At 35.9% G+C, this 17,620-nt stretch overlaps 1 protein-coding gene across 1 annotated transcript in view; it reads left to right on the forward strand.

Moving 5' to 3' along the window:
• Positions 1–1,033: 1,033 nt before the first annotated feature.
• LOC131865106 (uncharacterized) overlaps positions 1,034–17,620 on the forward strand; it is an 80,307-nt gene continuing 63,720 nt past the window's right edge. Inside the window, exon 1 of the mRNA XM_059215312.1 lies at positions 1,034–1,222. Within this exon, the coding sequence (XP_059071295.1) occupies positions 1,034–1,222 (189 nt within the window). The remainder of the gene's footprint in view (positions 1,223–17,620) is intronic.

Genomic DNA, 17,620 nt, shown 5'->3' on the forward strand with positions numbered 1-17,620 from the left:
GAGTATTATGACCCATACAACAAATTGAAGCAAATGATGCCAAAAGCTTATAATGGGCATAAATCGAGGTTGGAGGATTTTTGGGCTAACCTCCAAGATAGTTTTCAGGTCAAAGAGAAAAATTATTCATGGCTTATAGTGCCACAGATAAGAGATTTTGAGATAGAGACCAATCTCCCTAAAGAATTGAGGGATGATGGTGAATTGTTAGATCTTAATACAAAGAACATGGAATTGATAAGAAGCCCCTCTCTCCATTAAGATGGTCAAGACAGGAAGAGATAGATATAGAAATGGTTACTCAAAATGTTATAATGAGGACTAGACAATGGCTGAATTTGAGGATCAGGCTCAATGGTTCAAAAGGAAAACAAAAAGTATCAGCCACAGATAATCCCCAATCAAGGGTACAGAGGGAGTATGTCTGAAGAACTCAGTCAAGTTCTAGAAATAACACTTCTACCAAACTAGATGAGGTTGTTGGACTTGAGTAAACCACTAAAGAGCATTTTGAATAGGTCAAGGTACAAATGAAAAAGGTTGAATTGTTGAAAAAGGCTGCAGATTTTGGAATAAGGGAGGGTTTAGGAGCCATCCCACTGGTAGAGGTGCATCCCGTCTGAGCTTCTATTGGGCAAGTACCAGGAGAGGGCACTAAGGAGGGGGATGAACAAGGAAAGGCAGATGAAGGTACATCTATGTCTTCTCAACCTCCTCCTGATACGACAGTAACATCTACTCAACCTCCACTTACCGCCACAACACAGGCTCCAATTTTGACATCCCCAACCACTACAATCCCTGTGACAAAACCTATGTCCGCACTAGCTAATATTTTTGCTACAACATCAGAAACATTACCTCCATTAACACAAGAATTAACTCTTGCTATAGAAAAGGTTATCATTCATAACATTGAATTTGATTTTGATCAAGAGGATGTGAAACCTATTGTACAATTGGTACAAAAGAAAATTGAGAAGAGGAAAAAAAGAATTCTATTTAGCTTGGGAAACACGCACTGACAGATCCTATGGACATAGATAAACGAGATTTACTAGCGGAGCAAGTTGAGGAAGAAGGAGAACAAAATGTGCCTGATGACAAACATAATGAAATAGTTATTTTGACTCCAGAGGACCAAGAGAATTTGTTGAAGAAAATAGCGGTTGGAGGAGAAATGAAACAAATAGATAAAGATGATAAAGAATTTGAAGAAGAAGTAAGCAACAAGTTGGGAGGGTTGCACAAATAAAAGAAGTTAAATATTGATAGCACTCTCCAAACTAACCAAGTTCAAATAGGCACATCAACCCAAGGTATCTAAATTATGGAGTAAGAGGAGGGTGAAGCAAAAGAACAATCAAAGGTACATAGGGTGATGACAAAGATTATGCCACATGAAGGTGACAAGGACAAGGAAATGCCACAATGGTTAAGCTTCACCTTTGAGAAGAAAAAGAAGGTGGTACTACCAAAGGTCACACTACAACAAACAATCACTGAAGAACCAAGGAAAATGAAGAAGGCCAAGACCATACACCATTTATCTAGAATTGGTTCTAGTGAGGTGATTGCTGATGTTGCAACTCCTGTGCAAGCTGAAGGAGAAGGCTCCTTGAAATACCAGGATTCATAGGTAAAATTGGGTAAAAAGACCAAATGGGGAGAGTTGGATATGTTGGATCTTGCTACTAGTGTGGTGAGGAGAAAGATAGAGAAAGAACATATTTCTCACTCAGAGGTAAAAGAATTGTTGGAGCAGTACAAGCAGTTGCTAGTAGAGATGAGCAAGCCACTAGATGTACGTATATATGATAGTCTACCTTCAACCTCATCACTTCTAGAGGGAGATGTGAAAGCACTTGTTGAATTAAGGAAGGTGGCAACAACTGCAAAAGCATGGGCCCAAACTAATGCTTCTAAAATTAGATTATTTTTGTAGATGACTATGGAGGCATACAAGAAGGCCATAAAGATTGGAGGAACTTTAGCTTCATCTTCTCAGTAGTGGGAACAAAAGCTCAACATTTTTGACAAATAGTATCAGATTTTGAATCTTGGGAAAGATGTTATAATGGGTGAAGATCTCTTGGGAGGAGATAGTGTTGAAAATTTGCAGTCATATATATATATATATATATATATATATATATATATATATATATATATATATATATATATATATATATATATATATATATATATATATATATATATATATATATATATATATATATATATATATATATATATATGTTTTGGAGATGAAGATTGAAATACTTCAACAATATGAAAAAGACATAACAAAGGCTCGTTCTCCTCTCCTTAGTTCAATAAAGAAGTATGAAAAGTTTGTAGGCCAGTTGTTAGGTATTTTTGGGCTTGGTATTAGTAGTGTTAGACACATGGAGGAAGACAATGTACTCCATCAATGGGACACATATGTGGCACGATATCTTACAACTCCTACTGAGTTTAATGTTGAGTTAATGAATAGATATACATACTTAATAACTCAATGTCAACAAGCTTAAAAAATAATAGAGAAATTAGAAGATAGAAGTAAGAATGCAAAAAAGATTTTGAAGAAGTACAAGTTTAGAATAACACATGTTGCAGATCCTCCTGCTAAGGTAGTGGCATGTATCATTAGCAATTATAAGATCTATAAAAATAAGTGAAAGATAAACAAGCAGTTTCTAATGATAGCATGATATTTTTGAATAATTTTGCATGATTCCAGTACTAGGACTTCAACTACCTCTCCAGCATGTACCTTGATTATTGAGCTAGTTTTGCATGATTATGAAGAGTCGGCTTATGTAGCACCATTTTTGTAATGCTCACCCAGTTGTAGTTTTTTAATAGTTAACTAGAGTTCAAGGTAGAGACTTGCATGTCAACTGCAACTCCTTGCTTTTAAGTGCTAAATTTAGATAGGTTTATTTCCTAGAAAGTAGGACAAGAAACTCTATAAATTGGAGATTTTGATTCATTGTTAAAGGTCCACAAATTGATGATTTGAGGCCCAATTAGATATTCCTTTAGAGATTTTTATGCAAATTTTATGGGTTTGAGTAGATGTTATAATACATTCTCTGAAGTTAATACAAGAAGAAACTTATAGATTGCCTAATCTATGCGTATGTGCTATGAATTTGTTATTTGCAATCTAGTAAAGTCTATTGTTTGAAATCAACAACTTATTTTGGTCTTATGTTTTATTGCTTTATGAATCATATTGCACACTTAAGTGGTGTATGAGAATTAATGTGATAGGAAGATATTGTGGTGATATTCTTTCCATGAATTTGTGAGGTTGTATGACTTTTCATGTTTATTGGAGGTCTGTTATTCAATGTTGGTTTGAATATTGATTATTTTTGGATTGCAGGGTGCTAATTGAGTAGTTCATTAAGTTGTTTTTGTATTGGTTTCATTGTTATTTTCTTGTTTCCCTTATCTATGTTTTGCAATTTATTTTGAAAGAGAAACTAAACCATAAAATAAAAAAAGTTAAGTTATTGGAAGTTATTGGGATTTGTTTCAACCAACAAGCCCCTTAATAGGTACAACCGCATCAACCATTGATCTTCCCATCACCGTCGAAACCCAACTATAGAGACCTTGGAGTAGTTAGTTTATTGAAACTTATTTCTTTTTAGGAGAGGTGGTGAGTGTTTTCATAAGCTACCTGACTGTTGGTGAGTTTGTCAAAATACTCATCAACAGGTACCACTTGTTACAAGTGTGGTTGTCGTTGCACCAAAAGATCGACCTGTTAATGCCTAATACAACCACTAGACTTATAGAATCCATAGGAGGCAGTTAAGCCATGTCAAAAACCTAAGTGTTGTGTTGCACAACACAAGGAGACCAAGGGTACACACCTTGCAACAATATTGACCATTGCAACATGTATGGTTTATAGGAGTATTTTCTGAAAGATCCTTTGCTCCAAAATCTAGGGTTTTGCTAGTCTTCATTTGTATCAAAAGTTAGTATTAGTTGTGATAGTTGAGTTGCTATCCAAAAATTGTTGTTGTAATATGATCTATGAACTCTATGATCCATAATCTGTGGCATTTGTATCTTTGGAGATGAAAGTCATTATGTTTGGAATTCATGTCTATGGGTCTATGTTTATGAGTTTGGTAGACCTTTGTTTTGTTTTGGTAAATGAAGCGTGTGTTCCGATAATTAAGAAGGAAGCGTGTAGAAGATCAATGAAGGCTAACTTGGTTACCCTATTTTGGTCAAGGCATATTTGAGTAGCGTGTTGATCCAAGCAATGCATTATTTTATAAACATTTCATGCTTGGTTGATATATTATCTTGGTGTGTGTGTGTATATATATATATATATACATATATATATATATACATATATATATATATACATATATATATATATACATATATATATACATATATACATATATATATACATATATATATATACATATATATATATACATATATACATATATACATATATATATACATATATACATATATATATATGTATGTATGTATGTATATATATATGTATGTTTGTATGTATATATATATATATGTATGTTTGTGTGTATATATATGTATGTATGTATGTGTATATATATATGTGTGTGTGTGTGTGTGTGTGTGTGTGTATGTGTGTGTGTGTGTGTGTATGTGAGACACAAGAAATACAAGAGAAGAGAGCGAATGATAGTGAGCAGTAGAGAAACAAAGTGTATGCGAATAGTGTACAATGTTAGTAGTGGAATATGATGTGTGTGTAAGAGCAAAGGTATGTGAAAGTGTGGAAAGTACGAGTGCATTTATAGAGTCATAGTAATCCCTTACTAGATCTACTATAAGTTTTTGTATTGATAGGTTGAAGATATAGTTGCAGTAAACCCTTACCAGATTTGCTACAAGTAATTGGATTGACAGGTTGAAGACAACATTTCAGTAATCCTTTATTAGATCTGCTCCAAGCAGTTGTGGATAGGTTGGAGAGATCCCTTACCGGATCTACTATAAGTTGTTGTTTTGATATTTGATCTTATCTTGGAACTTACCTCATGCATTTGGAGATGCAATTTTTCTTAGTTCACTTATTTCTATTACAGTGAGCATTCCGACAGTGAGTCATGTTATATTCCGACAACAAGCCATATTGTAATTAGAAAATGAGCCATCCGATAATGAGCCATATTGTAATTAGATAATGAACCATTCAATAGTGATCCACCCCTTTTGTAAATAGTATATAACTATTTATATTATCTTGAGAGTTAACCCTCTTTGTGGTTTTTACCATTTGGGTTTTCCACGTATAAAAATTCGATGTCTATCTCGTGATTATGTTTTCCATTTATTTTCCATTTGTTGTTTCATATTGATGAGATTAATTGCTAAGGTTAAAATTGATGGAAAGTTTTTATTATTGTGGGAATACTGATTCACCACCCCTCTTAGTATTCCAGTCCATTCAACCATTCAACATATCCATCTCTAAGTTACCTTGACGAGCACTTGTTGTCACATCAAGATTGGATATTCTCATTACCATTCAATTGGAGTATGTCGTTTTAATCATTTCATATTTACAAGTACCTGAAAATTATTTTTATTTATTATTACTTTAAATTCATTTATTTTGTCATTTGATTGTTAATATGTATTCCATATAGAATCCCAATTATCCCTGTTCTTTTTGACAACCTATCTCACTACCACTCCTCTTTTTGCATGTGTAGACACTTGCTTGACTTTAAGTTTGGGGGAGGAATTGCCAAATGTCGACTTGTTGTTTGAAGAACCCATGTCTTATTGAATAATGGCTTGAGTAATGAAACTTGAAAACAACTATGTTTCATGCATGCATATTGCATGCTACATGGCCAAGGTAGTTTTAAATTTGTGAGTTATCAAGCTAAGTTGTCCTATTCCTCTTTTATTTCCATGCTATCCTATTATCTCTTGAACCCAGTACCCAAATCAACTTTTCCTTTTGATGAAAATATTTGCCATAATTAACCTTCAAAATATGTGAAGTGTTTTAAGTAGAGGAGGAAAAAAGTAATTGCCAAGAGAAGAAGTTGTAGAACATCAAAGAAAGAGAGAAATAAAAAGATTGGTCACATTTGGATCTTAAAAACAAAAAGAAAGTAGAGACTGGGAGATTGTGTTAAAAAAAAACCATATGTACTCTAGAGATGGGTGGTTCCCATGTTCATCATGAGCTAGTAGACCCTAAGCTTATACTGGGAGATGGTGATTGTGAGTCAATATTTAGAATTTGTGGTTGGCTTGATTATTCCTTGATGCTTCAAGGATTCAATGATGAAGTTGCCATGCAATTTTCTCGCACTCTCAAAAATGATGAAGCAGTAGTAAAAGGGTTAAGAATTGCAGTTACTGAGGAGAGAATAGAAGAAGTTAAAGGGTTACTTGTAGTTGGTGAATCCTTTCCTCAAAACTATGATGCTAGGTCAGCAAGGGATGAGTTCATAAAGCCTAGGGATCCCTCATTGGTTGTAAGAAAACAAGGAGCATAGAGTTTATCTTTGCCACCAAAATGGGCCTCTACAACTATTTACATCATAAAATATTTGACTTGTGAAGGTCGATAGTCTTTGGTTTATTTAGTACATTTCAAGCTTCTAAGTTATCTTCGACATAGCAGATTGATGAAAGTCTCAAAATTCTTGTACAACCTATTAAAGATAATGTCTAACAAAACTCAAAAAGTTAGGTATGATTCTACCGCACACCATTGTTTGATTCAATTATTAGCTGAGAAAAAATTACAAGAAACATATTTAGAAATGAGATGGGAAGTTTTTCTAAAAGTTAGAAGGATTAGACCACAAAATGTGGGACGTAGGGGCTAGCCTTTGACATATAAAGTTAGAGCGACAATAAGAACAAAATTTACCTTAGGTATCTCTTCCTTGAGAGCACCTATAACAAATTCTCCTAGTCAAAACCCTATTGAGAGCATAACAAATTCTCTTAAAAATGAAAGTGCAAATATTGACAATTTTAACCTAGCTTCCGAAGAAACACCTATTGCAACAATACTATTGTGAGTTTGGTCAGAATAAGCTATTCATGTGTTTTCATTGATGTCAACATGCTTTGGTTTTCATTAGTGACTCATTGTTATAGTTGTGATGTAGGAGCATCCCCGGTTCATAGCAATCTTGCATCAACCAAAAAAAAAATTCCTTTGTATTTTGTTTTCTATTTGCAGTTTCAGTTTTCCTTTCTCTGTGTCCTGGTTTTGGCCCACTAGATCCTGTGGAGTTGGATTCTACTTGAAGACTTGATCATATTTCTTATTTCTAGACAACATCATATTTGGATCATTTTCTGGCAAGATATCGCTACCAGTTTCCATGATAGTTTCCTATTACCAGTTGTTCTTTTGTTATCGGTTGCCTGAGACCTATTTTGGTGATCTACCATAACCTATTCTGAAGCTTGTAGAGCCTTGGGCATTGATTTCGATGTCCCTTAGCATGTGGCCAACCTTTTCCTGTGATCTACATTTCATCCTTTGTATTTTTCTAGAGGAATTTCTTGGTGGAGGTCAACCTTGTTTATTTTTCACATTAGGTCTTGTTCTTCGGGTTTTGATCCCTTTTGGGCCGACTGGATCCTTTGGATCGATATATATTTGTAATTATGCATTAGAATACAATCAATTAGAATCGATCAAGGAATGAGGTAGCTAAACTATGCGTAGAAGATAGATTATAAGATTCAAGGTCACAATTGTGACCTATTCTACCAGGCCTATGAGCTGATATGTTGTAACCCGGTTGTTACCGATTGTATGTAATCAAATATCATATAATAAATCAATCTGTTTTGGATTGCCTCTTTCATATCTTTGTGTTTCCATTGTGTTTACTCTTGCTGACTGGTCTTGATTGATCTCTTTGAGGTCCCTCCTCACTGGTGTTTGCTTCAAGTGGTATCGGAGCAAAGTTTCATTATGGAAGTTGTGTGTCCTAAAATTTTGTTGTAGGGTGGCGGATTGTCGATCTGACATGCAGTTGCAGAGGAATAACATGAACGATGGTGCGAAGAGGATCTAGGAATGGTAGAATGTGTGGGAATGCAAACCCTTCTATGATGGAGATGTTGTGAGGAATAGTAGTCTAGTTAGAAGCCATGGATATATCCCAGAGGAGAGGCCGATACATTGAAGATGTAAGTGAAGATGAAGGAGAAGAAGCCCCAATAGAACAAGAAAACCTACTAGCGATTGATCTGAATGAGGAAAGGTTTTTGAGGGTTTTGAGTAGGGTGAATACTAAATGTCATTTTACTCCACCGAAATATGATGGGAAGTTAGATTCAAATGAGTTGATGGATTGGATCTCGAAGATGAAGAAGTATTTCGATTTTGAAAACACTGCAGCAGAGAGGAAGGTGATATATGGTTGTACTTGGTTGAAAGGTCATGCATCTCTTTGGTGGGAGCATTTGCAAGCTGGTAGACAAAGAAGAGGTTAAGAGAATATTAAAATATGGGATTGGATGATTGCTAAGTTGAAATCAAATTTTGTGCCAGTGAATTATCAAGTGGATCTGTTCCGGAAGTTGTAGAATTTGAGACATAAGGAATCTAGTGTAAAGGAGTACACCGAAGCATTTTACAAGTTGAATATCAGATCTGGACATGTTGATGATGAATTTGAACAAGTTTCAAGATATTTGAATGGATTACAAATGTCTATACAAGATGAATTGAGTATGATAAAATTGGAGAGTGTTGAAGAGGCTTATTAGTATGCCCTAAAGACATGAGCAAAGATAGAGAGGTAGAGGTGGAAGGTTTACTGGAGGAAGATTTCAAGGAGGAAGAGGATATACTAGAGGAAGAGGAATCAATATAGATCAGAATAAGGACAAGGAAGTGAGAAAAGAAGGTAATTCATACTGGAAGGATGATGGAAATTTCTATCGGAGGAGAGAACCAGATGGTTATCAGAATGCAAATTTTGGAAGACAAGACAAGAGGACATTCAAAAGAACCTACTTTAAGTGTGGATGTGAAGGAAATCATGAATTCGAGTGTAAGAAGATAGAAACTACCGGAAGAACAGCAACGGTGGAAGAAAACCCCACCGAATTAGACAATAAACCAAAAGATGGAGAACTATTGATGATGAGGAAAGCTTTGTGTCATACTGGAGGAGATGAAGAGCCCTTGTAGAGGAAGTGTTCAAGACTAGATGTAAGGTATCTGGTAAGTGTTGTAAAGTTGTTGTTGATAGTGGTAGTTTAGATAATCTTGTTTTAGAAGAGATGGTGAATAAGTTGAAATTGGAGAGATTGAAACACCCTAAGCCTTATCAGATATCATGGATTTAGGATGAACATAAGTTGTTAGTAAGTGAACAATGTTTGGTGAAATAAAAAATTGGGAATTATCATGATGAAGTCTCGTGTGATATTATTCTTATGGATATTTTTCATCTTTTGTTGGGTAGACCTTGGAAGTTTGATAGACATGCAGTACATGATGGGAGGAAGAATACATACACTATTGTGGCCAATGGGATGAAGCAAACCTTGTTGCCTTTGGAGGAACCTTTGAGGAATTAAGTTTGTACGAATGCTAGAATCTGTTTGGTAGATGGAAGGAAATTCATGGATGGACTGAGACATGAGAATGTGTACTTTGCCTTAATTCTAAAGAAGACTGAGGGACCAGAACCGGAAGAAGAACAACCGAAAGAGAAAAAATATTTGTTGACAGAATATGAGGACATCATTTTAGATAATGTACCTGATGGATTGCCACCTGTGAGAAGTATTAGTCATTGCATGTACTTGGTTCTCGGAGCTAGTTTTCCTAACAAAGCTACACACCGGTTGACATTGATAGAGAATGAAGAACTGAATAGACAAGTGTAGGAGTTTTTAAAAAAGGTTTGATCAGGGAAAGTTTGTGCCCTTGTGTAGTACCAATAGTATTAGCACCTAAGAAGAATGGAGAATGCAAGATGTGTACCAATTCAAGAGCAATCAACAAGATCATAGTGAAATACCGGTTTCCTTTGCCTAGGATGGATGGCATAATGGACTGTTTGAGTGGAGAAAAATACTTTACAAAGATAGATTTGAAGAGTGGATATCATCATATTAGGATCAGAGAAGGTGGTGAGTGGAAGACAAAATTTAAGACAAGTGAAGGGCTGTATAAATGGTTGGTGATGCCTTTTGGATTGACTAATGTACTGAGTACTTTCAAGAGGCTAATGAATGAGGTATTGAAGAAATTCTTGGGTAATTTTGTTATTGTGTATTTGGATGACATTTTGATTTTTAGTAAGATGAAAGAGCAACATTTGTTGCAGTTAAGACAAGTTTTGGAGAGATTGAGAGAAGAGAAGTTGTTGATCAATATCAAGAAATGTACTTTCATGAAGGATGAGTTAATCTATTTGGGATTTGTGATATCTGAGGATGGTTTAAAGATGGACCCTGAGAAAGTGAAAGAAATTGTTGAGTGGCCTACATTGGAAATCATTGGAGAGGTAAGATCATTTCATAGATTGGCTAGTTTTTACCAGAAGTTTATTACAAATTTAAGTTCAGTTTGTAACCCTATGACTGAGACCATGAGAGGAGATCAAAAGGAATTCAAGTGGACCACCAAAGAAAACAAAATTTTTGAAATGTTGAAGCAGAAAGTAACTGAGCAGCCTGTGTTAGCTTTATCGGATTTCAATAAAGTATTTCAAGTGGATTGTGATGCAAGTGGAATAGCAATAGGAGCAGTCTTGAGTTAAGAAGGAAGAGCAGTAGCCTATTTTAGTGAGAAATTGAATGATGCCCAAAGGAGACATTACTTGTTTTTGTTGGCATATGATGAACCGACATGTTTATATGATGATAATGTATGTTGTCATTGATGTCAATAAGTGTAAGTGAATCAATATGCAAATTGAAAGAAGTTGGTGAACTGGTATGAAGAAATGTAGTGAACTGGTGTCGGGGTTTCACTAAGTGTGACTACCGCATGGTAGTCTCATCTCTAGGGTTTCCGGTTTGGCAATCCATCTTGTGTGATGCAACCAATGACATTCTATGATGAGTTAGCTAAGAGATGAGGATGAGATCAAGGTGCCACATCAACTTTGTGCACGTGAAGGATTTCCTTGAGGATATTGCATGAGAAGATTGTCTACATTACAATTCTACCTCGGGAATGAACATTCTTCTTGGCTGTATGAGAAGAAAGCGTGATGAGTTATTGATTCCCATGTGCGGTGAAGAATGAATGATGCAGATTGTCTTGTGATCCATTTGAGATTGTATTTCTCTATGCAAAGTGTTTGGACGGTTAGGTTTGGACCACCTGTATTGTAAACTTGAGATGCTTAGGGTTTAGGGTTTATGCTATTGACCTAATTGTTGTCTATAAGGTCGATGATGTTTGTTATTGTAAGTTGCTGGCAAATGTTGTGTGTGTATCTGAGTGATGAGATACTTGCCAGACCAATAAGAGAAAACTACAAAGTGTGATTGTAGAAGTAGAGGAACTGAAAATGATCTACCTTGGCATGTAGTGTTGTTATTAGATCAGAGTTTTTACCTATTGTCTTCTAACCATTTCAATAGTTAGAAAATCCCTTTACCGAGTAGCTTCAATAGGCTTACTATAAATCCTCTAACTAGGTGACTCAAGTTTATTGAGTTCTTTAAATCCTCTAGCAGGGTAACCTGTAATAGGGTTTCAACCTTTAACAGGGTATATAGCCATCCCTTAACTGGGTGATCTTTAATAGGATTGGTTCCTAGCAGGACCTTATTGTAAAGTCTTTAACTGGACTAGGCTCCTAATAGAGCGAGCTTCAAAAGAGTTCAAAAACAAGCTTGTGGGTATTCATCCCCATCGTGTTTTTTCCCATTTGGGTTTCCACAGGAAAAATCTATGTGTCATGTGTTGTGCATTTTTCATGTGATGATTAAGGGTTCTTTGTTTGAGTGATTATGCATGTAGAGATAATGGTTATGGTATTGGTGACACACCACATGCATATGTTTATGGGTGAAGTTGTTATCAAGTATTGAATGTATTTGAAGTGTTCAGACATATTAGTCTATGTTGTTTGAAGTCTTACTATGTTTAACTGGTATTTCCATGGTTAAGTTCAATAATGAAGACAATCGGATGGTATTGCTTTTACTTGATAAGTTGTTGAGAAATTTTTTGTCTGTACCGATTCACCCCCCCCCCTCTCAGTACCAGTTAGGTTATCTATTGTTCATCATTATTCATCAATTGGTATCAAAGAAACTCCAAGTCCTTAGTGATATAAGCTTAACCACTTGAGGTAAAAGATCCTGCCTTAATGATGAAGAGGGAAGGTCCTAAGTTCAATAGAGATAAATTCAAAATATGGAAGGACATAATGAAGATCTATATCAAGAGTTTGGGTGCTCAACATTGGAGCTATGTTGAGAATACCTATGTGATTCCCACTGGCACTCTGATCGATGATCAGATGTGAGAGATTCAAGAAAATGGGCAAGTCATGGAAGCTCTTATTAGCAGTTTGTCTGATATTGAGTTCATTGATGTACAAGATAAGGACACTCCTAAAGATGTATGGGACACATTGGAAACTATTTATGGTGGTGATGAACATGTAAAGCAAGCTAAGGAAGAGAGCCTTAGAGGAAAATTTGAAGACATGAGGATGGTTGAAGGTGAGACCATTCATCAATATGGCATAAGAATCAAAACTATTGTTGGAGATATCAAGAGCATTGGTGGAGTGATTGATGATGCCACTGTTGTCAGTAAAGCCTTGAGATCATTGTTACCAGTCTATGCAATCAAAGTTGCTGCTATCCAGGAACTAAGGTCTATTGACAAAACCAAGGTATCCTTAGACTCTATCATTGCAAAGTTAAATGCATATGAGCTGAATAGCTATGATGACAGTGTTCAGAAGACTGAGTCAGCTTTTAGAGCATCTATTGCACGAACCAAAAAAGGAAAAGAAATAAGTCCCAGTTATGAATCCATGCAAAGAAGAGGTATGGATGATGAAGAAATTCTGATGGAGTTTGAAGCTCTTCTTACCAGGAGACTTCCCAAAGGTACTAGAAAATATAGAGGTAAGCTTCCTTTGAAATGTTTTTCCTACAATAAGATAGGACATATAGCTATTAACTATCCTAACAATGACAATAAGGATAAACTGGAGAGGTTTAGAAAGTATAAAGGATGAAATAGAAGAAATTGTCTTGTTGCACTGGATGAAGAATTTGAGGATGAAGAAAATGAAGACATAGTATTTGTAGTTGTAAAGGAAGAAGTGTTTGACAAGAAAGCACTTGTCTCTTGCATTGACAACTCTAATGAGTGGATAATTGATAGTGGTTGTTCTCACCACATAACTGGTGATAGGAGAAAGTTTCCGTCTCTAGAAGAATATGATGGAGGTATTGTCAGATTTGGCAATGATGCACCATGTTTGGTGAAAGGTAAAGGATCCATCTCACTTAATGGTAAGAGAAGTGCAGCTAATGTCTACTAGGTAGAAGGTCTTAAGCATAACCTATTGAGTGTTGCTTAGTTGAATGATAAAGGAATCATTCTAGAGTTTAAAGGTGGAGTCTGCAGAATAATTGGAAATAGTGGTGAACTTATTGCCACCGGTAAGCAGACCAAAGCTAACTTATTTTAGTTGAATGCCAAGATAAGTCAGTGTCTAATGGATAAGTTTGATGACAGATGGATATGGCATAGGAGAATTTGTCATATGAACTTTGATAATATTGTAAAGGCTAGTAAGATCAAGGCAGTAAGAGGATTGCCTTTGCTAAACAAACCAGAAAATTCCTTGTGCAGAGAATGTCAACTTGGGAAGATGTCTTCCTCAATTTTCAAAGGTAAGTCTTTTTCAGTAGAAAATTTACTTGATATTGTGCATACTGATTTGTGTGGTCCTATGAAAAGTAGAAGTATTTAGAAAGATAGGTATTTCATGATTCTTACTGATGACTGCTCAAGAATGATGTGGGTCACATTCTTGAAAGACAAGTCTGAGGCGTTTGGAAAGTTCAAAGCCTTTAGAGCATTAGTAGAGAAGGAAAGTGGTCAAAAGATAAAATTCCTAAGAACTGATCAAGGAGGTGAATTCACTTCTGATGAATTCAACAAATACTATGAAGATAGTGGTATCAAGAGGCAGTTGTCTTCCCTAAGGACACCACAACAAAATGGCATAGTAGAAAGGAATAACAAGACTATAGTTGAAGCGACTAGAACAATGCTGATCCAAGGAAAGGTTGCTCACACTTTTTGGAGAGAAGTGGTGAGCACTGTAGTCTATACTATGAACCAGGTACTTATTAAGAAAGGTAGAGTTAAAACCCCTTATGAGTATTGGACTGGGAAAACTCCCACTATGTGTTACTTTAAAGTATTTGGGAGTAAGTGCTATATCAAGAGAGGTGAGCATTTGAGCAAATTTGATGCTAAAAGTGATGAAGAAATATTTCTGGGATATTCCACTAAGAGCAAATCTCTCAAGTGCTACAACAATAGAACACCGAAAATTGTTGAGAGTATCAATGTCAGGGTTGATGAATCCCCTTAGGAACCTGAAGAAACCTGCAGAGAAGAAGTGGAAGATGAACCGGGCATAGCCTTCCGAGAACAGGATAAGAAAGAAAAAAGTAAAGATCTCAGTGTTCCTATACTGGTAGAAGCTGCAGTAGGAGAAGAAGAAGAGGTAAGTGAAGGAGAAGAAGAAAATCTAGCAAAGCAAGCTAGAGACATTCCTAGATATGTGAAACTACATCATGATCTGAAGAAAATCATATGAGATAAAGATGTAGGGATACTCACAAGAATAAAAGTGAAAGAAAACTCTTGCATGATTTATGAATTAGAGCCCAAGACTTCTAGAGAATCTCTTACAGATGAATATTGGATTAAAGCAATGGAAGAGGAGCTAGACCAGATAGAAAAGAATGCAATATGGTCTCTTGTACCCAAACCATAACACAAAAATGTCATAGGTGCCAAATGGGTCTTCAGGTATAAGCTAAATGAAGAAGGCACAATTGTAAGGAACAAGGCAAGACATGTATGCAAATGATATGCTCAGGAGGAGGGAGAAGACTATGGAGAAACCTTTGCTCCTGTGGCTAGACCAGAAGGTGTACGAATGCTACTTGCATTTGTAGCATTTAAGGGATTTAAGGTTTATCAGATGGATGTGAAGTCTCTTTTTTTAATGGAATCCTAGAAGAGGAAGTGTATATTAATCAACCGGAAGGGTTTGCCTTATCAGAAGATAGTTACATAGTGTGTTGATTACACAAAGCCCTGTATGGATTGAAACAAGCACCTAGGGCATGGTATGAAAGGTTACACTTTCATCTTATGAAGATTGGATTTCAGAGAACAAGTGAGGATAGCAACATCTATCTAAAATTTGAAGGTGAATAGATTCTGATCTGTGAAGTATTTGTAGATGACATAATATTTGGAGGAGATGATAAAATGAGTCATGCTTTTGCAGAAGAAATGAAGAAAGAGTTTGAGATGTCTATAATTGGAGAGATAAATTTTTTCATTGGTTCACACATTCAGCAAATGAAAGAGGGTATCTTTATTACCCAAGCTAAGTATATCAAAGAGGTATTGAAGACCTTTGGCATGGAGGAGAGAAAACCGGTTGGTACATCGATGGTGACCGGCTGTAAACTAACTAAGGAAGATGATTCAAAGTTGGTGAATGAGAAGGAGTACTTTTCAGTGATCAGTAAGTTACACTATGTGGTGCACAATAGACCAGATATTGCTCATGCAGTAGGCATAGTAGCTCATTTTCAAAAATGTCCTAGAGAATCCCACTTGGTAGCTATCAAGAGGATTCTTAGATATCTGAAAAGAACAGTTGACTATGGATTGTGGTATCCATATAATGGTGACTATAACCTCAAAGTATATACCAATTTTTATTGGGAAGGTAATGTGGATGACCGAAAGCGAGCAACCAGTGGAGCATTCTTTCTTGGTGGAAGACTAGTCTCGTGGATGAGTAAGAAGTAGAGCTATATTTCTTAGTCTACAATTGAAGCAGAATATGTGGCAGCATTTATCAACTACACTCAAGCAATCAGGATGACACATGTATTGGTAGGTTTCAAAGTACCTGTATCTAGACCGGTGAATATATTTTTTGACAACACAAGTGCAATAAATATTTCTAAGAATCTGGTATTGCATGCTAGAACTAAGCACATTGAGCTTAAATATCACTTCTTGAGAGAGAAATTTTAGAATAAGGAGGTTGTACTACAACATATTTCCAATAAGGAGCAACTAGCAAATGTATTCATTAAACCCTTACCAAAGACTACATTTACCTATTTGAGAGGTGAATTAGGGGTTTTTCCCCTTCATGAAGTCAACTAGAGTTGTGTGCTCCACATCAGTCAGGTACTATAGTGTCAAATCTTTTTGGATTGATGTGTTGAAGGATGCTACTCCATAGGGGGAGCAACATAGTAGAGAATGGAAGCTTGTGCCTCCACTTTGGCATTGTTGTCAAAGGGGGAGAAGATATCTGATGTATGGGTAGAAGATATCTATTGTATGGGGAAAAGATATCAGATGTATGGAGGAGAAGATATCTGATAATGAAGATACACTGGTATATGATGTCTATAGTTGCAATGCTACACTAAGTATTGCCATCAATGCCAAAGGGGGAGATTGTTGGCATATGATGAACCAACATGTTGATATGATGATAATGTATGTTGTCATTGATGTTAATAAGTGTAAGTGAACCAGTATGCACATTGAAAGAAGTTGGTGAACCAATATGAAGAAATGCAATGAACTAGTGTCGGGGTTTCACTAAGTGTGACTACAAGTTAGTAGTCTCAGCTCTAGGGTTTCCAGTTTGAGATTGTATTGCTCTATGCAAAGTGTTTGGATGGTCAGTATTGGACTACCTGTATTGTAAACCTGAAATGCTTAGGGTTTAGGGTTTATGCTATCGACCTAATTATTGTCTATAAGGTCAATGATGTTTGTTATTGTAAGTTGTTGGCAAATGTTGTGTGTGTATCTGAATGATGAGATACTTGGCAGACCAGTAAGAGAAAACTATAGAGTGTGATTGCAGAAGTAGAGGAACTAAAAAGGATCTACCTTGGCATGTAGTGTTGTTCTCATATCATAGTTTTTATCTGTTGTCTTCTAACCATTTCAATAGTTGGAAAATCCCTTTATTGGGTAGCTTTAATAAGCTTACTGTAAATCCTCTAACTAGGTGAATCAAGTTTATTGAGGTCTTTAAATCCTCTAGTGGGGTAACCTTTAATAGGTTTTAAACTTTAACAGGGTATATAGCCATCCCTTAACCGGGTGATCTTTAACAGGATCAGTTTCTAGCAAAACCTTATTGTAAAGTCTTTAACCGGACTAGGCTCCTAATAGAGCGAGCTTCAAAAGAGTTCAAAAACAAGCTTGTGGGTATTCATCCCTGCCATTTTTTTTCCCATTTGGGTTTCCATGTGAAAAATTTGTGTGTCATGTGTTTTGCATTTTTCATGTGATGATTAAGGG

The sequence above is a fragment of the Cryptomeria japonica genome, chromosome 2 (genome assembly GCF_030272615.1).
Source record: "Cryptomeria japonica chromosome 2, Sugi_1.0, whole genome shotgun sequence".
NCBI lineage: Eukaryota > Viridiplantae > Streptophyta > Pinopsida > Cupressales > Cupressaceae > Cryptomeria > Cryptomeria japonica.